The 22,006-nt window shown below is 47.4% G+C and overlaps 4 protein-coding genes across 4 annotated transcripts; 3 read left to right on the forward strand and 1 right to left on the reverse strand.

Moving 5' to 3' along the window:
* Positions 1 to 6,211: 6,211 nt before the first annotated feature.
* Positions 6,212 to 8,572, forward strand: CGCS363_v010272 (putative ankyrin repeat protein; the record flags this gene model as incomplete). Its single annotated transcript, XM_036642121.1, has 2 exons — positions 6,212 to 6,654; positions 6,706 to 8,572. The coding sequence occupies 2 exons, from the start codon at positions 6,212 to 6,214 to the stop codon at positions 8,570 to 8,572; spliced, it is 2,310 nt and encodes a 769-aa protein (XP_036493767.1).
* Positions 8,573 to 8,828: 256 nt separating this feature from the next.
* CGCS363_v010273 (uncharacterized protein) lies at positions 8,829 to 10,640 on the reverse strand (the record flags this gene model as incomplete). The annotated part of the gene is made up of 1 exon (XM_036642122.1): positions 8,829 to 10,640. One exon carries the CDS (start codon positions 10,638 to 10,640, stop codon positions 8,829 to 8,831), a length of 1,812 nt encoding a protein of 603 aa, XP_036493768.1.
* Positions 10,641 to 13,266: 2,626 nt separating this feature from the next.
* CGCS363_v010274 (uncharacterized protein) lies at positions 13,267 to 15,463 on the forward strand (the record flags this gene model as incomplete). The annotated part of the gene is made up of 5 exons (XM_036642123.1): positions 13,267 to 13,397; positions 13,444 to 13,712; positions 13,763 to 14,608; positions 14,669 to 14,988; positions 15,038 to 15,463. The coding sequence occupies 5 exons, from the start codon at positions 13,267 to 13,269 to the stop codon at positions 15,461 to 15,463; spliced, it is 1,992 nt and encodes a 663-aa protein (XP_036493761.1).
* Positions 15,464 to 16,053: 590 nt separating this feature from the next.
* On the forward strand, positions 16,054 to 17,927 carry CGCS363_v010275 (Non-reducing end alpha-L-arabinofuranosidase BoGH43A; the record flags this gene model as incomplete). Its single annotated transcript, XM_036642124.1, has 3 exons — positions 16,054 to 16,130; positions 16,186 to 17,527; positions 17,616 to 17,927. The coding sequence occupies 3 exons, from the start codon at positions 16,054 to 16,056 to the stop codon at positions 17,925 to 17,927; spliced, it is 1,731 nt and encodes a 576-aa protein (XP_036493762.1).
* Between the last annotated feature and the right edge of the window lie 4,079 nt (positions 17,928 to 22,006).

A 22,006-nucleotide genomic window follows, 5' to 3' on the forward strand; every position in this document is an offset into this window, starting at 1 on the left:
GACTATATAACTATAAAGTATGCTGATATAACTTATATTATAACCCTTAATATTATTATATTCTACTACTAATAGTAATTATACCTCTAATCTTATTAGGTTTTCACTATTATAACTACTAAAGGATAGTATATATTTAATTACCTTATTATAAGTTATTATAACTATAATAGCTATATCTAATAATAGATTAACTATTTATTTAATAGTACTATTAGTAATACTTATTATAATAATATAGTTATTATATCTAATAGTATTAAGAAATACCTCTATAATCTCTATTAAGTTCTTATATTATTCTAGCTTAAGAATATTTTAATTAGACCTTTAAAGTTTTATATTAGTTTCCCCTCTATAATAGTTCTTAAAAAGTTAGTTAACTCTTTTAGTCTTATTATACTTACTAAAAAGCTTAATATATTATATAAGCTTAACTTTCCTAAGATTTTTAAGTTATTAAAATACTTCTTAAGTATAACTAAATCTATATATTATAATATTATATAATATATAAATATTATTAATCTACTAAAATAATATAAAACTATATTACTTAAAACCTATTACTATATTAATAAGATTACTAATAAAGAGATTAAAAATAAGATACTAAAAAATACTTATAAGTAATAAGCAAAAATAATTAATATCTTATTATTAACCTCTAAAAAGCTTAATATATTTAACTAGATTAAGACTAAACTTATATAATATATAATGCTTACTTACTACTCACTTAAGTAGATCCTCTTTATTAACTTTAATACCTATACTAATAGTATTAGCATTTTAGTTTATTATATTAAAGATAAATTATTAAATAAAGTTATCTAAGTTACTAATAACTAGTGAGAATATAAAGTTCTATAATACCTACTTAAAACTTTAATTTAGCTTATTACCTACTTTTTTTAATTACTAAATCCTATAGAGAAGTAATACTAATTAATTAAGCTTAAGATCTTAAGCTATATCTAAACTCTTAGTAAGACCTATTAATAGATTAATATAATAGAGGTCCCCTTAGTTATAATATTTACTAATTATAAGTTTATTATTAATCTCTCTAGATAACTAAATATCACTAATATAACTACTTATATTAATATTAATAAGAAGTTTATTTACACTATAGAGTATATCTTATAATTTAATCTCTAATTTATCTATAAGGCTAGTAAAGATTATATTATCTTAAATAGTCTTAGTAGATTACTTATTATAGAAGCTACCTATAAGTAAGACTTAGCTATAAATAATAATAAAGCTTTTAGTATACTTAATAACCTACCTAATAATTATAATAAACACTTAGTATTCTATAACTATATCACTCTACTTCTAATATATCTCCTCTTAGAACTATAAATTACTAAAATCCCCCTTAAGTCTATAACTATATTAAACTACTTTATAGTTATATTAATAATAATCTCTAATATATTTAAGAAGAAGATCTAATATAGATATTATAAGGACCTAATCTAAGTATATATTATTAAATAAGTTTGCAATAATATAAAACTTAGAAGTAATATAGTAATCCTCCCTTTTAAGTAGTATTATAGTTTACTATAAAAAGTCTCTCTTAATAATATAGATTAACTAATAATCCTTAGATCTTATATTACTAATATCTTTATATCTATCTATAATAGATTATATTATAGTTATATTAAATTATTAGAGTTCCTTTTCTATTATTATATCTATAACAGCTTTAGTAAACTTTATAAATATCTTACTATTTATCCTAATTATTATATCTTCTAAACTTACTACTATATCACCTATAGTAACCTTTAACTAATTTTTCCCTCTCTTTATCCCTACTTTATAATCTCTATTAACTTTCTTTTTATATTACTAATAACTATTAATAGCTATAATTATATATTAGTTATAATTAATAAGTTCTCTAAAAAGATTATCTTAAAACCTAATAAGATAACTTATACTATATAGAACTAAGGTAAATACCTCTTTAACTAATTAATAAGTAGTAACTAAGGAGTACTAAAGATAATCTTAAGTAACTATAATCCTAAGTTCTTATTATAAATATAAGATATAATATAGAAAGGTTTTAGAACTAGCTTAATCTATAATACTACTTACTACCTCTAAATAAATAGCTAAACTAAGTGATTTATTTAATAGATTAAATCTATACTTAAATACTATATTAACACTATAGCTAATCCTATAGATTAAACCTATAATATCCTCTAACTATAATTTAAATATAATAATATGAAATCTATAACTACTTAAAGATTACTAAATAAAATAATTAAGAGATTCACTCTTAATAATATAGCTATAATAATTACTAATTAGATCCTATAATCTATTTAAGTTCTTATAGCTTAACTTAAGATCTATAATATACTTACTATAGCTTTAATATCTATAAAGTAGTTCTATAATAAATATTATAGCACTTAGTTTTTTAATATTAATAATAAAGTCTACTTATAACTATACTATAGCTATATAACACCTTAAGCTATAACTATTAGTTATAAACTTAGAGAGTAATTTACTAGCTCCTTTTAAATTATTAAATATATTAGCTAATCTACTTATAGATTATAATTCCTATTAGAATAGCATATTTATAATATAATCTTAGTTAATCACTTTAAGCCTATAAAATTTAATCTATATAGATAATAGTTACTAATAATCCCTCTAGTTTATATAGTAGATAAAACTATCTCTATAATCCTTAATAAATATTATACTAAGGTAGGAACTAAGTAATACCTTATTACCTATAAAGGACTTAGTTCTAAATATAACTAATAGATTAACGCTATAATAGTTACTAATAAAGTAATACTTAACGCTTAGAACTTACGCTAAATTAGAAACTACATTAGATTAAGAATTAGATTAATATAGCCTAAAAGTTCTATAACTTTACAGTAATTAGATTTTATAATAGTTTTAGAGGAATTAAGAGATATCTAAAAAGGATTAGAAATAGCTATAAGATAGAGATTACATTAAGATAAAGACGTCTTAATTTTACTAGTAGTATATTATAAGGGTAGCCTTATAGGGCACTACTTATAGCTACCTCACACCCCTATTATACTTAGACTTATACTTAACTAATATATCTATAGAGGACACAGCTAAAAGTATTTATATATTAGAGGGCCTATATCGCTATGCAATTATTAGTAGGGTTATAGCTATAGAGACTATAGATAATCTTTTGCCTATTTTAGAAGTAATATTAGTGTGTTAAAACGAAGATACCTTAAGCAAAAATTAGCCTACACTATTATATTAACACTAATATCCTATTTAGAGGTTAGCTTTAAAGAGGGGGGTATCCTTATTTTAAACTAAACGCTACTAACACTACTATATACGCCTAATATTAGTAAAGTCGAAAGAATAGGATATTATAATAAGAGCCTTAATCCTAACCCTATAGGGGTTAAATAAGTTAATAGTTATTAAGATCTATAGAGACTTTAAGATACCTTAAAGTATATTTACCTTAATATATAAAAAAGCTATAGATTAAGGATAGTAGCTAAGAAACGCTATACTTAACGTATATATTAAGAATAGCTATTAATATAAGCGCCTATTAGTTATTATTAATAAGCTTAAGGTTCTAATCTTAGACGTTCTAATAAAAAATTTAATAACTAAGTAGTACTTAACGTAGTAAATTACTAATATAATCTGCTATATATTTATTTAGAATAACTTCTTAATTAGTTAGCAAACTATATATTAATACTTTAAAAGTAAGCACTTCTATAGCGTTAAACTAATAATTAAGTTTAAGCTAAATAACTAATAAAAGAAAGCATAACTATAATAAGCATTATAGTATAATTCCTAGATAATTAAGGATTAAAAGAAGGTTATATAGAGTAATAAGACCTCTATAGTATTAGGGGTGATCTATAGTAAGTAGAAGGTTTAGTAGAGACCTTATAAAGCTTTTCACTATTATATTATTAGACGTAAGTAGAAAAGTTAATAAGAGTTTATATTTTAGGGATACTTTTATTAATATAAGGTTAAGCCTTACTATATATAGCAATAAGAAATAAAAAATAAGTAAGAGCAATATATATAGTAAATAGGTAGATATAATTAACACTATAAGGTAGTAGATTAAGTAAAATAGGAAGCTATAGAGGTTATAAGAGTAGCTAGCTTAAAAAGGAAGCCTTTAAAGCCTAAGTAGTAGAAATATATAGCTAAAACTAGCGCTATAGAATAAAGCTTAAAAAAAAGTAGTATTAACTAGTATTAATATTAGTATCTAATTCTAAGGCTACTTTTTATACTTTTTATTAAGTAATAGTAATATACCTACTTAGATATAGTAGTATAAGAGGATAACGCTAGCCTTTATACCTCATACTAGAATTAAGAGCTATAAGTAAAGTTAAGCATAACTCTTATAGGCTAGCTAGCTAATTCGCTAGATCTCTTAGTAATTAAACCTCTTTAAGTATATCTAAAATAGTAGTAGAAGCTTATTAATATTAATAGCTACTAGAGATTAACCTAAATATAAAAAGAAAACTAAAAAAACTTCTTACTTAAGAAGTTATAGTACTTTATAAAGTAAATCTAGTAAAATATCTAATAAGTAATCTAGCTAAAGGGGGGTAATAAATATAAAGAAGGGGTAGCTTTATTAATATTAATAATAGAAGAAGAGGTAACACTATATACTAAGATTAATGCTTTTTTAGCTTAACTAGATATTATAGTAGTAAATAATAATAATCTATAGTAAGAGATAGTTAATAAGCTTAATAATCTTAACTTAGATCATAAGGCTAGTAGATATACTATGTGCGCTACTGAGGAAGTAGAATAATTAGAAATTAATAATATAAGTAATTTTAATATAGAAAAGTAGGAATTTAGGTAAAAGAAGGTAAGAGAGATTAAATATAGCCTTAGAAATGCAATATTTATATTATATAGGGTGCTTTTAGTAGTATAGCAAAAATTTAGCGTTTTTTTGCGATCTTAGCGATAGTAAAATTAACTATATACGTTGAGGTGGGGTAGAGGGGTTATTAGAGGCGCTGGGGGCTAGCGCCGAAGTTTAGCCGGCTTCTGGTTAGCCGCACTGTGATTAAAAGTGGGGATGTACGAATACTTTTGGCCGCGTCCTCCGTACACTCACACCCACTACGCAGGCCTCACACCGGGTGGGTGGCCTAAGCTTCCCAAATATTTCAGGGATTCGTTAAACCGTCAAAATGTCTCGGCAGCTCACCTCGTCTGCCGTTTTCTTCCCACGTCTCCCCCACGTGTGCTCGCCTGAGCTAGAAATCTGTCAATCTCCCACCAAACGGCACGAGCGCCGCTCTAGCCTCACGTCAGTTGTCGATAGTCTTCAAGCCACCGACCAGAAAAAGAAAAACATGCCATCGCGCATCTTCCAACCCCGCGATCCAAGTCAAGTCTGTTCTCATCGTTCCTCATCCCCGATTTGTCACGATCACGTACGACAAGCGTCAACCACACGGATCCCCTCCGCCCCTCCAAGGGCCCTGGGATTCCGGCTCCGGGCTCCATGCCCACGGGCAAAGTTGCTCCATCAGTCGATCTGCGCCCCTTCGTTTGTTGGTTCCCCTTGAGAGCACCACTCGATATCCCGGCCAATAATGCACGTCAAGCCATGTCCACTCGCAGTGTGATGGAACTGAGTAAGGCGCCGGCGCGTCTCCCGCCGCGATGATCCCAATTCCTTGCCGCCTGGGGACCAGCACCCGAATCGCCTCTCCCCATTTTCACCCGTCTCTCTCCCGTCCTTCTAGCTCGAAACCGACATCGATATTCATCACCTGGATTGACTTTCAGGACAATGGTGTCAGGTCGCGCACTAATCTGCCGCTACGCCCTTGGCGACGATCCAGACACCTGGGTTCGCCAGTTGCCTCATTTCGCCAAATGGTCTCCAATAGTTTCCCCTGCCTAGCATCGCCCTAACTACCGTTTTGGGATCGACCACATCGTCCTGCTTTTTGGTTCGGAATGGGTCGTTTCCAGATTTGGCCCCCTGGCCCCGCGATCACGCTGCTCATCTCCTCGAGCGAGTCCTCTGCTGCACAAAAGAGCTCCATCTTCTCTCGAAACCCTCACCTTGGTTCTTCTCGTTCTTGATGCCCTATCGTATCGATGCGTCTCGCCACCTAGGTCACCGGCGATGGACTCCCCGGGATGTCTGCCCGGTGCCGGCCTGGCCGACTTGATAAGGACAGCCCAGCTTCTCGCCGATCGATATGCTCAAATGTCGAACAGTCTCAACACTGCTCCCGTCACCTTGGCTGCGCTCGCCAAAGAATGCAAGGCTGTCACCGATGCTCTTCGACGATTCAAGTACCTCCGTCAGACTATTCCCGAGACCCTCGTATTCGACCCCGTTCTCCTCGACGAATCTTGCCACGAAGCCCTGGATGCCGTCGCGACCAATCTTTCACAGCTCGACTTCTACAGCGCGCGAATCCGCCCTGCCACGAGCGACAGCGCCGTCGACGTGTCCAATGGCCAACTCACCATTATCTGGAACGAAGACACTCTAAGGCAGATCCATCGCCAGCTAAGAACAAGCCGTCAATCTCTCGCTTTCCTATTGAACTGTGTTCCAAGGTAAATCAAATCCCCCCTCCCGGGCTTGCGATCGACACTCACACTCTCCAGCGAGCATGTGACGTCCAAGAACCACTCCACATTCATGCACTCATCCCGCCTCGTCCCGTGGGACTGTGCTATAAGCCCGGCTGTTTTGAACAAGGGCAGTCGATTGCGTCTGTCAACAATCGGGCCACGAAACCGTCCAGATGTCTCGTCTGTTTGCGACGTATCCGGAGTCCACTCCGCGCTGAGGAGACTCAGGCCAAAGCCCGGGACTCTTTTCAAACAGAGCATGCGAACAACCAAGGAGCTGCACGATGCCATCGATCGAGGGGACGAGGCCACTGTCGTGAAGCTTCTGCTGCAACGGATCGACCCGAATGCGCCTAGTTTTGGATCCAAGATCACCCCGCTACGTCGAGCTCTCAGCCGGCAGCTTCCATCGATTGCGACTTTCGTCGCCATCGCGGGAGCAGACCTGGAGCACCGCGGCGAGGATGGCGACACGGCGCTCATCACTGCTGTCAAACAAGATTTCTCAGACAAATACGTCTCCTTGCTCTGCGATCTCGGCGCTTCAGTCAATGCGGTAGACGCATTGGGGTGCTCAGCTCTTCACTATGCTGCCATGTCTTCAAACGAAGACGACGACACTCTAGCTGTTCTGATACATGCTGGAGCCGACGTTGACCGCCGAGACTTGGGTGGGCGGACGCCATTGTTAGCAGCTGTGCAAAACTACCGATTCAAGTCCATAGAGAGGCTCCTCGAATTCGGCGCAGACTTGGAAGCTCGCTTGCACAATGGACGCACGGCACTCCACGTCGCCATCTCAATGCGCAGCTGCCCCTTGGTGGAGTTTCTCTCCGACCAAGGCGCCTATCTTGATCGGCGAGTCAACGAACACACCGCTCTGACCTTCGCGATCGCTATGGCATGCCCTGATATTGCCGAGGTGCTGGTCCAGGCGGGCGCTAATGTCGACCACCCCAGCACAAAAGGGAACTTTCCGCTTCTCGCTGCGGCTGCTGCCGGCGACCTACGCACCATGAAGCTTTTGCTCTCTCGGGGCGCGAGGTTGGACGCCGTCGGCGGCGAAGGGTATCTACCCATCCACATGGCAGCCCACAAGAACCGAGTTGAGATCTTGCATCTTTTGTTCAAGTCCGACTCGCCCATCGACCCCTTGACAGAGCACGGTGAGACTCCCCTCACTATTGCAATGCACTTGGGGTGTTACGAGGCGGCCCAGTTCCTGATTGAAATCGGAGCAAATGTCGACCACGCTGCACCTGGTGCAGAAAGAATCATCTGCCAGTCACTCAAAGCCGGGAACACGCGCATTGCAATGGCTCTCGTCCGAGGCGGAGCAGATCTCACTGCACCCCTGAGACGAGAAACCAGCATGACCCCGATACACCAAGCAGCTCACCTAGGACAGAACGATGTGATTGCAACGATGATTAAGGCTGGTGTTGATCTCGACACAAGGACTTGGCCTGGGTACACACCTCTATTCTTTGCAGCGGAGGCTGGACACATTGCCACTGTCCGCCTTCTGCTCGCCGGCGGCGCCCACCTCCGAGAGCGATCAAAGTCATGCGGAAACCTCCTCTTCGTGAGTACGGCCCATCCTGCGATGATGAAGTTCCTAATTGAGTTGGGCCTCGACCCCAACGAGCGCGATCACCACGGCGCCACGCCACTTCATTATGCAGCCCTAAATGGCCATGCTACTACGGTGAAGCTGCTCTTACAACGAGGCGCGAGGATGACGCATGCAAGTGCAGTCTTCGAGACACTAGCTGACTACAAGACAAAATCTACCTATCGACAAGGTACTCCTGCCGGCTTAGCCAGGCAGAAGGAACACATCAAAATTGCTCGGCTGCTTGAAGGCTGGAAGTTCAAGAAACCCCCACATCCTGCATGAGGCAGTGGTTCATTCAAAACCTCTTTCCACTTTCACTTTAATCTCATTTCTTATGTCATTTGGAGGCTTGCTTGGACCAGAAGATACCCGGAGACTCCAGTGAGGCGTTCAGTCAAGGCTGGCTATCCCATACAAACAAAACATTTCCTATCTATGTCGATCTGACGAAACTATCGGATGTATATTTATCAATCTACCAACAATAATGCCGAGCTATTGCTCGAGGGCAAATGACTATCCATCCCCGCAACTGCTATCATTGAAAGTGCGGAAAGAAGGCAGAGAGCTCCGGCGTGTCGTACAGGCCTGCGGGGGCTTGACGGAGGCTGATGAAAGCCTCTACAACCAAGAATACCCTTGCTACAGCAAATATCGCCAACACGGAACCCAAAACCCACGACTTCACCGATTTCATCCAGGGTTTCTGGTGGCCATAGCCTGTCAGACGTGACCCTGGAGCCGTCCCGGAAACAAATACGTCAAATCTTGGCCAAATTTGACGCGCGAGAAAGAAGATCCAAAGGATGGCCCCCGAGCATGCTATAGTCAGCGAAGAGGCCAGCCAGAGCGTACGCTCAACCGGAGTAGGGAAGTAGTCCACCCAGCCAGAGAGGTGAAGCCCGCCGTATGCTGCTGCTGTCAAGGCAAGAACGGAACGCAAGACGTCGCGATGGACGTTGACTTGGCCAAGCCCCAAATTCGTCATTGACGGGAAATTGACAACGTGAGGTACGATGTAGTCGGTCTCGCCGAGGAAAACGCCAATAGTGGGCACCGAGGTGAAGTAGTAGGGGGCATACGACTTTCGATCGACGCATTGTGCCCATAGGACGTCTGCTGCCTGTGCAATCTGTTTCAAGAAGTCCGGGTTGATTGGTTTGAAGCTTCCCTTCCCCTGTTGAACATCGGGGAATACTCTCCGACAGTAGATTCTGCTGTGGTGCAGTGTGAGCTCTTCATACGGAGGCGCAAAGTACGTCTGGAGGCACTCTGTCGCGACAGTCTGCTTGCCCTGGTCGATGTGGTACTCATACGCAGACCGGGGCACAGTTCTTGTCTGGGGATTGAGAGCAGTCGGCGACCGACGCGGCCGAAGGTCGCTTACATCGAATCCAAGAAACCTAGATGGATCCCTAGAGCCAGGCGACCCAATCGACAAGTGAGTTGTCACGAGAACCCTCTTATCTTGGTGCAAGGCATCTCCCGCAACCCGCACTCCGCCCCCCTCCACCGAGCCTGCAGGCAAATAGATGAAACATCGAATATCGGTGACTCCGTCAACCGCGCTAACAGACGAACACGCCGACATCAACGAAACCACATCCCCAAGTCCCTGGCCCACAACCGTCGGGTCAAGGACATCCAAAGGTTTACTCCACCAAAGAAGATACAACAGCACCGCGCACGCAACATGGCCACACGTGTTTATCTCCAACAGCGACACAGGCAACTGCTCAATCACGCGCCCAACGACCTGAGCAACCATCCACCCCGCCTGGATGCAAACCAGCGACTTGGCCATCCAGTCCGCCTTGCTCTTATCCTTTATCTGGGACTCGTGAATCTCGGGCAGCTTCCCAAGAAACGACAAGAGGCGGACCCCCTCCGGCGTGAGCGTGACTCTCTCGCCGCCGCTCTCCTCTCCACAAGCCGGTCTGTCGACCACAAACCCGCCCATCACGGCGTAAAAGCATTGTGTCATGTCCCACTTGTGCCTCGAAAGCCCGTCGGCATCTCCCCGGTAGGCAGCGTCCTTCTCAATCTCCCGCTTCAGCCATCGCGCGATGATGTACTGCGCCGCCGCCGTCGCGACGACAATCTCCGGCGCGAAGATGCCGTAGAGGACCCACTTGGCCCGCTCGAGCGCCCGGCTCCGGGCCGTGGAGCGCGCGGCGGGGACGTTGAGGTGGAGCGCCGTCCAGACGCAGATTGTGAGCGTCAGGATACAGGAGCTCACAAGACTGAAGGTGCCACGACCGTTGGGTTCGGAGACCCAGGTTCTTGTCGCGGCGGGCTCGGCGGAGGTTGCCGTCGGAAGGAAGAGGGAGACGAGCAGGGTCAGCGTCATTTGGTGACAGAGGTGCGCGCGCCACTCGTGGGGCCGATGTGCGAAAACATGCTTGCGAGCTGAGATTTCAACTACGGATTCGTCTTTTAGGCGGAGGTATGAGTCTGATTTTGTCACTGCTACCATGGGCTCCCGGGAGGGTGTGGTAGGGACCGCGTGACGCAGTTCTGAGATGCCGAACCTGCATGAGCTGAGAGTAGGGCATGGCCACCACCACCAGGGGTCTGGAACCAATGACGCTTACCTTTTCTGCATCAAGATAAGACTATAGGCTTGATTGCAGTGAAAATTTAAAAGGCCTGCAAACTTGTTCGGGAGGGGTAGTAACCTGAATTTTCGGGTACCACATTGTCAACTCACTGACATGCCACTCATGTTCACGCTTAACACCGCTTCAAGTCGGAGGGCTGGCGAAGAGTAACGCATGTTTCCCCTTTAGAGTTACACAGTAGTCAAAAAGGTGTGCCCGTACGCGGTAACCTACTACACGAAAGTTAAAAATAGTTAGAAGGGTTACCTATCTAGCTATCCACGTGGTTCGTGTTGTTCTCCTATTTGGTAACCTTATTGCAATCCCTATCATAGTTGATGTCGCCGTTGTTCCTGTTGTTGCTGTCATCAAAGCATAGTTGTCGTCTATAATCCCTCAGCCCGGGTAGTAAAACTCAATTATCAAGGTTGACAACCCTCTATGCTTGAACTACGGTTTTTTTTACGATGAAGGAAAGTAATCAAATGTCAGTCGGGCTTGATTCTTTGAACGTTTGTGTTTGTTTGAGTGATCTTTTAGCCATATTGTGCTGGCGTCTTCAGATACACGTATTTCTCGACGACACTGGTTTCACACACTGTCTCTTCCTGTATGTAAAACTTATTCCGTATGATCAACTCGATTCCCAAGTGCTCATCTTTTTTATCCCCTACCTTTAGAAACACACAGCCTTGACGATCGGCTAAAATGAGACTTGGCCCGGGAGCTGGGCAAAAAGACAGGCAAACTTCTAACAGACCTCTTGAAGCCATACATAATCGGGTCGGAGTCCTTCATGCTTCAATACCTGAGGCGATGGCAAAAAAAAGCAGACCTTTATCGTCCGCCACCATCAGTGTCTGCAAAACTCAGCGGCCCCCATCTCCACCAAAGGCAAGCCCATTTACGACAGCTAGTTACCGCCATTGAAGATTTGGCAGGGCGAGATGCTACCTCAACTGATCTGGTATTACCGATACAGAGGTTTTTGCTGATTTAGAAAGGTTTTTAAGCAGACTAGATAGATCAATGATATTCTTTCGAACCTAGATCAAAGCTTTCTAAGATATCACAAACAGTATCAGAATACTTATGAATCTTTCTTCCCTTCTAACTTCTCTTCTTCGCAGTTTGCCGCCTGGAGGCGCACCTTGTTGACTGCCGTATGACTCTCAAGGGGATCAGAATACTAAGTAGGCATCTGTTCAAGTATAAACAGAATCTTTCATAGTGTGGCGTAAAACTCTACAGATTGGATGTTCAAACCGCTATGAGGGTCAGGACGGCCCTCGAAAGACCTCTTTGGTCGACCTATAGGGTATATAAAGAGCATCGCAACCACATCAAAGTCTTCCCTGCACCTTCACATTCCTCCAAGTTCATCTTACACATCCGCTTCCACCAAGCTTCAAACCACCACAACCAACCAAGATGCAGTTCACTGCCACTCTCACCCTTCTCATCACCGCCATCACTGGCGCCAGCGCCGCAGCCATCGACGCTCGCTCCAACGCTCTTCTTCCTCCCAACTATGTCCGAGGCAACCTGATGCCTCCCCGTAAGGACCAGGTCGATGGCGTCGTCTGCAACGTCGGTCACCTCTCCAAGACGGCGAAGATCTGGCTTACAGGCCGCGACGAAGCCGGTGGCGCTTACCGGTACCTCAACGGCCTCGACGGCAACGCCGTCCAGAGCCCCGGTCGCTGCACCCGCGTCTCCTGCGCCTACAACCTCGGCGTCTACTTCTGCAACAACAGCCGCCGCACGGTCAAGGTGCCCTGGTCCAAGATCGCCAAGTACGCCAACGACATTGGCATGGTCTGCGGCAAAGGTGTCCACCTGACGAACGACAATGGGCAAAAGGACCCCTACGGCAAGGATCACTATGCACGACAGGGCATGGACGGGTCAGACAACGGCCAAAAGCACAGCAAAGACCACTGGAGTGTGTTTATCAACGGCGACGAGTGCTAAAGGGGTTCATGCATTGTTTGGGGGCGAGTCATTGGTTTAGATCTCACACTCAATTAATGTTTTCGTCTACATACAATATACCAGTTCTGCATCATCTGTCTGAGGTTCAACACTAAAGTGATTCCAACGAAGATCTTCCCCTGCATCACCACAAGAAGCTAGGCGATTCTAAGCGCCTGGCGCTGGACACCTTCCGCTTACACCCGTAGCAGCCTAAACATGCAAAACATGTCAACGGCAACTCACACCCCTGTCGCCGGGGCTGAGCTGAAATCGAAAATCCCCGCGTCTTTGTTAATCGCGCTCTTCTCCCCAAATGAAGCGGCTCTATGATCTTGAATTAGTCCAAACAAGGCATGGGACATTTCGAGGACAACTTGTTCAAAAGAGCTCGGTATCAGCATGGAGACTCCTGAGCAAGACGTAGTCGAGAGCTCCCTGAATACTTCACCGACCGGACACCACCACACCTGTGGCCATTGCTCGTCGCTTTTGATATCGCCTTCGGAGGAGGATCGGAAGCGAAGAGCAACGTGAGTCACATTCGCTGTCATTTGCATCGAGGCTAACCATTCACAGAGTATGGCGCAATGACTTCCAGCGAGACATGGAGGCTGTCCACGAAGCTGCCGATGCCGGGTGTCCCTTCTTCGCTTGGCTGAGAGAGCATATTGCTAGATCGTCGTCACCGATTGAAAGGCTCTTGCAGGTCAAGATGAAGTTTATCCTAAACTCTTCTCGGGAAAACTTGGCGGATGTTTTTCGCTGTGATTTAGTAGTGCGAACGACTGATGGCCAGCGTCACTACCTTCTGCCGATGCCGAGTCTTGATGTTGAGTCGGACGAAGGTGAGTTCCATGAACAGAGGTGGCAGTCGCTCGAGCTGAAAAGTTTCCAGGGGAGACTGCCACAGAACCAGCGGTTTTCCGAACCATCGATGGTAGCTCGGACGTAGAAAGCGGTATTGGGCAGATCCGCCGTCGACTGGCTTGGTGTCTGGAATGTCACAAAGATGAATGCAGGCAGGAGACCGAGGTTCGCCCTCTGCGATTCATCTCCGTCGGTACTGGGGACATGACTTCTGTTCATATAACCAAATTGAGCAGTACAGGAACCGACCCCTATGTGGCACTCTCTTACTGCTGGGGCTCTGAGCAATTTGTGAAGACGACGAGTTTGAATCTTTCACATCACGAAGACATGATCAAGATCACTTCATTACCAAAGACTATACAAGATGCCATCTTTGTCACGCGAAAACTGGGAATCGGTCTTCTCTGGGTAGACAGCCTTTGCATCGTACAGGATGACACCGAAAGTCTGGCGAAGGAAGTCCAACACATGGCAGATTACTACGCCAACTCCGTCTTAACAATCTCTGCGGCGAGAGCCAAGAGCTGTCACGATGGATTTCTATCACGAAATGACGAGCAGGACACGAACATGCTGACCCAATTCTACTTTCCCGTACATTTCGGTGAAAAGAGAGACGTTGCCAGTTACCTCAAGCTCGTCCCGCCCACACAGCAAGAAGATCTCCCGATCGATGCCCGAGGTTGGACTTTCCAGGAATCAATCATGGCCACGAGGTTAGCCACCTTTGGGGAACGTCGGATCTGGTGGTCTTGCATGGCCAGAGGCGCAAATCAGACGCGCTCGGTGGGCCACAACGTCCTTCGGACCGAGATATTCGATTATCGAAGAGACATGCATGTGGGTAGCCCTCAGTGGAGGCAAGAATACGGTATCCAGGCCTCTAAGAAAACTTCCCATACTTGGTTCCTCGTCTGACGGGATCTCGCAGAACTACGAAGACTGACTTTGTGGGCACGCCTTCTCAATGATTATACATCAAGGGTCCTCTTCGTACCACAGGACCGACTGCCTGCCATCGCCGGCATCGCGCGCATGGCAGCGTCCTTCTTCAATAATCCGGAGAAACCAGCCTTGCCGTTGTATGTCGCAGGTTTGTGGAACACAAAGGAGCTGCCTCTGCAGCTCTTGTGGGTGCCCAGAAAGGAGCGCGCGTTGCATTCGTCCTACATAGCACCGTCGTGGTCGTGGGCCAGCTACACAGGACAAGTTTCCTGGAACTGGCCAAACTATGCAACTTTCCCTGCGCAGGTAATTCCACGCTTAGATCGTCACGACCATGAGAGCTGACTTTGACGAGTCATACTTAGGAACCGATCGGGAGTTGACAGATCCCCGAGATCCAGACATCCAGGAGGTTTCGGTCAGCTTGTGCAACGACATTGCGCCATACGGAGCCATCACCGCTGGGTTCCTGAGGCTGAATTGTATTTCTTTCGACCCAAGCCAGCTGACCAGAGGCCCTAGGAGACACCTCGAGTTACTCTTCGACGCGGACGGTCATGAGTCTACCTCCTTGGACGCTGTAGACTGGCCGTATTGGGACGACTATGGCGGTCTTCTCTGCATCCATGTGTCGAATTACGAGGGAGACTACCCCCGTGGTCTCATCCTTGCACCCAACGAGGACAGCACATATCGCCGTGTCGGTGTCTTCTTCAACTGGCGATCCGATCAACCATCAAGAGAATTAGAGCATTGCAAACAAGAGATCACGATTATATAACCTACCATTTTGCGACTGCTCGATCTCTCTGAGAAAGAGAAAGGCGCATTCTCGCGAGTTGATTGCCAGGTTCGTCTCAGCCCGCTGCAATACGACGCTGCAATTCCCCTTTCCATGTTGACCTTTACCACACAGCAATGATTGGACCGCATGCCGTGGCCGAACCCCCGGGGCCCTGACATACTTTGAGCACACAACACCCATCGGCACTCGACGCGACGATTCTTGCTCAATGCCCGGTAGAAGGAAAGCTTGGCCCTCCGCCAAGGCCGTCGACGCAGGCCGGTGCATCTCAATTCCGCCTATCGGTCCTGGCACAATGACGTGTTGTACGAGGGGCAGATCTGTCGGATCTGGCATGCGCCCTGCTTTTATCCGGTCCCCCGCTGCGCGAACCCCGCGCTGGTCCCCCGCCCTGGCCCCGCGTCGGCCCATCTTCCGGACCCGAACGCCGGGCTGCGGCCGGAGATGTCGTTGCATGGAGGTGCATTTCCGTGTCCGGGGCTTAGTATAAAGGGTGCGGGCTATATGTGATGTTTTCCAGCTTGTGAGATGGTCTTCGTTCATTGACCAAGAAACCAACTGTCGCGATGAAGCTTCTCAGGGCCGCCGCAGCTCTGCTGCTCGCCGCGGGTGTCTCAGCCATCAAGAATCCAGTTCTCCCAGGGTAAACTCACTTTCGCCTCATCCTTCCAAAGTCTTCATTCTGCTGATACAATCAGATGGAACCCGGATCCAGCCATCCTCCGCGTCGAGGACACGTACTACATGGCCGTCTCCTCCTTCACCTACTTTCCCGGCGTGCCAGTCTACAAGTCCAAAGACCTGGCGAACTGGGAACTCGTCTCTCACGTACTCAAAACCCCAGAGTACCTGCCCATATACGGCATATCCCACGGCGAAGGTGTCTGGGCCCCGTCATTTTCCTACCACGACGGCCTCTTCTACATCACCTCCATGACCCGCTGGGGTTCTGACCCGAACTGGCGTTCCTGGCCGCGCATCTGGTACATCTCGTCCCCGGACCTCGTCACCTGGTCAGACTACACGTGGGCGGAGCCCTACGGCATCGACCCGGACATCTTCCACGACGTCGACGCCGGCAAGACGTACCTCAACCTCATGGGCGTGAACAACAATTACGACCGCTTCTGGGGCATCACGCAGTGCGAGATCAACCTGGCTACCGGCAAGTGCGTAGGCCCATACCGCAGCCTCTGGAACGGCACGCTCCCGAACATCGCCAGCGCCCGCCCCGAAGGCCCAAAGATGTTCAAGCGCGGCGACTACTACTACCTCTTGATCGCAGAGGGCGGCACGAGTACAGGCCACCGCGCGACGATCGGACGCTCAAAGTCGCCCGAGGGACCGTTCGAGAGCGCGCCGAACAACCCGCTCATCTACAACGGCGCCGACCAGAACCTCACGGTGCAGTCTACCGGGCACGCCACCTTCACCGACACCCCCGACGGCGAGTGGTACGCCTCCCTCCTGGCGCGCAGGAACGTCAACGGGAGGTCGGTGCTCGGCCGCGAGGCGTTCCTCGTCAAGGTCGACTGGGAAGACGGCTGGCCGACGATGAACGGCGGGGAGCCTCTGATGCTGAGCCAGAGCATCGAGGGGGGGCCCGACCAGCAACTTCCCAAGCCAAAGTGGACGGACAACTTTTCAGGGGCAGAGCTGGATCTGAGTTGGTACCAGGTTCGTACGCCATACACGGAGAACTTTCGTCTCAAGTCGTCGGCGGCGAGCAATGATAAGAGGATCGTGGCCAACGAGTCGTCGTCGGGCGGTCTCGTTTTCAACCCCAACGTCTTCACGCTCGGTGACCGCGACACGCCGGCCGCGGTCTTCCACAAGCAGACGTCGCTCAACATGACCTTCTCCGCGAAGCTGCTGCCGACAGAAAAGGGTCTCGGACCGAGACAGTCCGTCGGCATCGCGTCGTACCTAAGTGAGGTCAACCATCAGGACATTGGCGTCAGGGGCTGCTGGAACACGACCGGACTATGCTTGTACGTCGATCTGCTGCCGACGTCGGATGGGGCCAACACGCGGCCAAACGTAAGACCACCTCCCCTCTTCTCCCGCCACATGAGGGAAACGAGAGAAAACAAAATTTGTATCGCGGGCCAAAGCTGACACTTCCCAGTCAACCGAGTACCCTCTGGGCCAGTCGACGATTCCCTCGGACCTCACGTTGCACATTCGCGCCGCTCCTCTGACTTACTCCCTTGGATACTCCCGCGGCAGCAACTCGACCTCGCCGACGTGGGTGAAGGAGTTCAGCTCCCGGCAGATGAGCGCGAACCCCGGGTATCCCAACTTTGAGGGCGCCATGTTCGCGCTCTTTGCGAGCGGCAACGGCGAGCCGTGGCCGTACGACGCGCCTGACGTTGGCTTCAGCAGCGTCGAGGAGGTCTACTACGAGGAGAACCTGCCTGATTACGATGACTGGAATTAAGTTGAGGGGACGGGGGAGGGGCTGGGATGGGATCGGCGTCCGCACACAAGGCTCCGGCCGAGGGGTTATTGATCGTCTCCGGTCCGTGGCCGCGGGTTGTTCAATATGTAGCTCTTAATTTCACCCTTTGATATGCGCACGAGAGATTCCTTGTGAAATTGTTATTTCACCTCTCAGTCGAGCTGCGAGCATCAACATGTTTTCGGCTGCCGTTTACACCCCTGAAGTTACTTGGCAAAATGTGAGGTTCTCTGCAAGCTTTTCTGTAAGCTTCAAATGACCGTTTGTTTGATTGCCAATGAACCATAACAGCCGTGATATCAATACTACAGGTCGGAAGAAGACCGAATCGAGGTTACGTGGTCCGTCGTTTTCGGCCATAAAAGCCGACATATTGGTGTGGCATCCAACATACGAAGAGGCAGAAAAAAAAAAGAGGTGCGCTGTTTCTTAGTGATATTTGGGAACGGAACGATCTGCCTTCGGAACCATCGGTGGTATGGAATGGAACCCTAGCAGTCGCTAAAAAAGTTCAATATCCCGGTAGTAGCACCAGCATCAGCAGCTGGCTCCGGTTCGCGGCGGCAGCTGGGGCCGCCGAGAAGACGGGAAGACCAGGGCTACGACCGACATGAAAGAGACACAGGTGGGAAAGGATCTTCAGGTACGAGAGCCCCGGAAGCCAGGACGCGAGCATCCGTCATGCGAGGCGGCTGCCCGGCATAGGCCCGGTCGCGGCCGCCGACGTATGTACATATCTCTGGCAAGCAACGCGGACTTGGCCCGTCTGCAACGTGAGGGAAAAGAAGATTGAAAAGCCGAGATGCATGATTATGATTGAGCCCTACGCCACTGAACGCTAGTCTGGCTGCGTGGCGGCAGGCCTGCAGTCGAGAAAAGGGGATGCGATGCAAGGCCCCCAAGGCAAATGATGTTCTGGAAGCTCCCAGGGGAGGTGAGATGAAGATGGCATCGGTGGGGGGCTGTTGAGGGCCGCTGCAATTCGTACATATGTATTCGTGCGGCGGGGAAAGCAAGCCGGCTCGGTTCGAGGACAGGCGCAGGATCAGAAGTCGAACTGTCAGCGACAGTGATGATCGCTCTCGGTCTAAGCCACACAACGACACACAAGCAAGCACCAGACATAAAAAAAGCTCCCGTCCGAGTTTGCGGGGAAACGAAGAGGTAAAATCGCGTTGTAACGTGGGCGATTAACGAAGCGAGGCGACATGACATGGTCCAGGAATGGTGCTGGCTGTGCAACCACAATGTCACCCTGGGACGTAGAGCCGTGGATCGTTTTGATGACATCTGGGTACGATGCAGCAATAGTGGCAGCAGGAAGCAGAGATTGCAAATGAGATTGACGAAGTATTGCGTACTGCCCAATGGTCAGAAGTAAGGTTGGCGAGGAGGCAGAGCTTGACCCTGGATGAACGCATGAAGAAGCACAGACGGCTGGAGATGAGCCTCGAGAAGCCATTATTGGGTACGAGGTGCAGAGGCTGAAAGGGGATGCCGGTCGTGTGGGTGGGCTGCGAGCATGTCGGACGCATGGATGATGCCCGGTGAAAAGGAGACACGGGATTGGAGCGTTGTTTACAACGGGATGAAGTAAGCTGTTCCCAACGAGAAGAACAGCTTGGGTTGTGCTTGATGGTGACTGCTGATGGAAAGCCTCTCAAGGAATTCGAGCGAGTCGATTGACGGATAATCTCCAAGAGGCGGAATAGCGGGATATCAGTGAACATGCCATCTATGGACAACGCCCGGCGTCACATGCCCTTCCTCGGAGCTTCAGGTGTAATGGGACTTGCAAGGCGTCAACTCGAGGTGCGCGTACGCCGTACTCCGTATCTTGCCAGGTGTCCATTTGATCAGTTGAGGCCGAGGATGACTCTTGAGTATGACTGCTCAGGTGCTGGCGAGGCAGTTTTTCTGCCTTGAAGAGGTTGGTTTTGCAGCGTGATGCGGCGGACTGAGTAAGACGTAGAAGGTTGACGGCCCCTAGAGATTGGAATATATTGGACCTGTGCAGGAGTCACCCGAATGGGCGGCCGGTCTGAGATTGTGGCTCTCTCTCTCTCTCGCTCGGTGTTCGGTGGTGATGGTGGTGAACAGGGCCAATGGCTCGGGATGCCCTGACAACTTTTAGCTGGGGGCGTGGGCATGTGAGGGGGGACAGGGGAGGAGGGAAAGACGGAGGCGCAGAAAGGGGGAGAGAGGAGACGGGCCTGTCGCGACGAGAGCAAACAGAGCAAGGTGTAGTAGGTAGGACAGGGCAGGGTTTGACGGATTGGCGGTAGGGTCCGAGACGAGACGGCCCAGGTGTGTGGTCGCCAGAGGAAGGTTGCGAAGGGGGGGTGGGTGACGATGAACAAGAACCAAACCACAAAAATGAGGAGCGGTGGTGCAGATTGAGATGCGGAAGTTGGGGGTTGGCAGATGGTGATGTTCTGGAAGATGACGATGATGTCGATTCTGGCCGATAAAGCCCAGGGCTGAAATTGACCATCGACCAGGCCAAGGCAGCGCCTCAATGATCTGCTGCGCGTGTGGCTTTGGTGGAATTGCAAGTTCATGCGAAGAGGCTGGCAGAGGAGGGCAGAGGACGGACTTTTGCTGCATTTGGGCCCAGGCGGTGAAATTGGATGGAGATTCGAGGAATCGAGTATCCGTACCTTAGGTAGGAAGTGTACGTGGAGGAGACGCGACCGCGGTTGCTGGTGGAACAAGACGGAGCGGTAGCCGGTTACGTAACTCAGCTGCGAGACGAGGCTAAGGCAGGGCGAAGTGGACCTGACAGGCAGGTATCTCGGAGGCTGAAGGAAGGTCCTGCCAAAGTATCCTCTTTCCCTTTTTTGCTCTTTCCACTTAGTACTACTTAGTACTATGTAGTGTCCCTCTCTCTGATGGAAGTAAGGTGGGCAGGCATCGATCATGGGCAACACCTTCCCAATGGAATGCACCGTGACCTTATTCAGGCTTACTTTTTGGCTGATATTGATTATTGCCAGATTATTGCCCAGATGCAGGACGCAATTGCGTAGCTTGCCACGGCCATATCTCCTTTTTCGACAGCGACTGATATCATCTGGAGAACACGGGAGAGTGAGTACTGTCTCTTACGTGTGCGACTCTACCTACATTGGCACAGTAGCAGTAAAAGTAGCAGTGTAAGCGTTGTTGCACGGATATTAACATAGCTAGCGTCGGTACATCACCCAACGTTCCCTGTGAGCTGCCAGTGACTGCCTGCCCGCAGACGGTATGCAAAAGGACCGCTGGGGATTGGCCGGGGATGTTTGAGAGAGGGGGCCTCGAGGGGGGCAAATGGTTCGATGTTGTTCTGGCGTTAACAGTCTTGGGGGGCATTCCAGCCACAGAAACGGGCCTGTTGGGGGCCGGCACGGGGCCGTCAGGAGTTGGGAGCCCCTCTTCCGAGTCGCAGATTCAGTGCTGGCTATCGTTGTGAAGCAGATTTCAGCAGAGTGAGAGGCGCCGTTTGATCGAAGGCGAGCGACTTGTTTGGTTAGAGCCAAGCCTTTTCGTGATGTTCTGTCCGAGGTCGAGGTAGAGGGAATACGGAGCATGATGCCACTTGGGAGTCGGAGAAGGAGGAGGCGTGAGGCGTGGCTCAAAGTCCGGGACGGAAGCTAACCGCCCCTGGAAGGTGAGGCACTTCAGTGGGATGGTCGGGACGGATTCCACTGAGCTAAAATCCCCTAGTGGTGCACAGCGCCCAAAGCAGATGCTGTCAGTGTCAAGATTCGCCCGCCCGGGCTAAGGTGCCTAGCAAGCCTAGCAAGCCTAGCAAGCCTAGGTAGCAGCGGCCAGCTTCCATTAGCTTATTCGTACCTCCCTCCGTCCCTCCCACCAGGCACAGAGTACGTACCTCTGTCGACTGTCGAGCCTGCAGCCAATGGCCGTTGAGCATTACGTGTAATCCGATGGCCAGCAAGTGTTTTCCGAGGAAAGAGCTTCCCCAGCTGTTGCTTCCTTCCATTGCTTCTCCTGGCTCTCGCACTTGCATTTGCACTTGCACTTGCACTGTACAAGGCAAGGCGGCACCCAACCCA

The sequence above is a fragment of the Colletotrichum siamense genome (assembly GCF_013390195.1).
Source record: "Colletotrichum siamense strain Cg363 chromosome Unknown KSG_Cg363_contig06, whole genome shotgun sequence".
NCBI lineage: Eukaryota > Fungi > Ascomycota > Sordariomycetes > Glomerellales > Glomerellaceae > Colletotrichum > Colletotrichum siamense.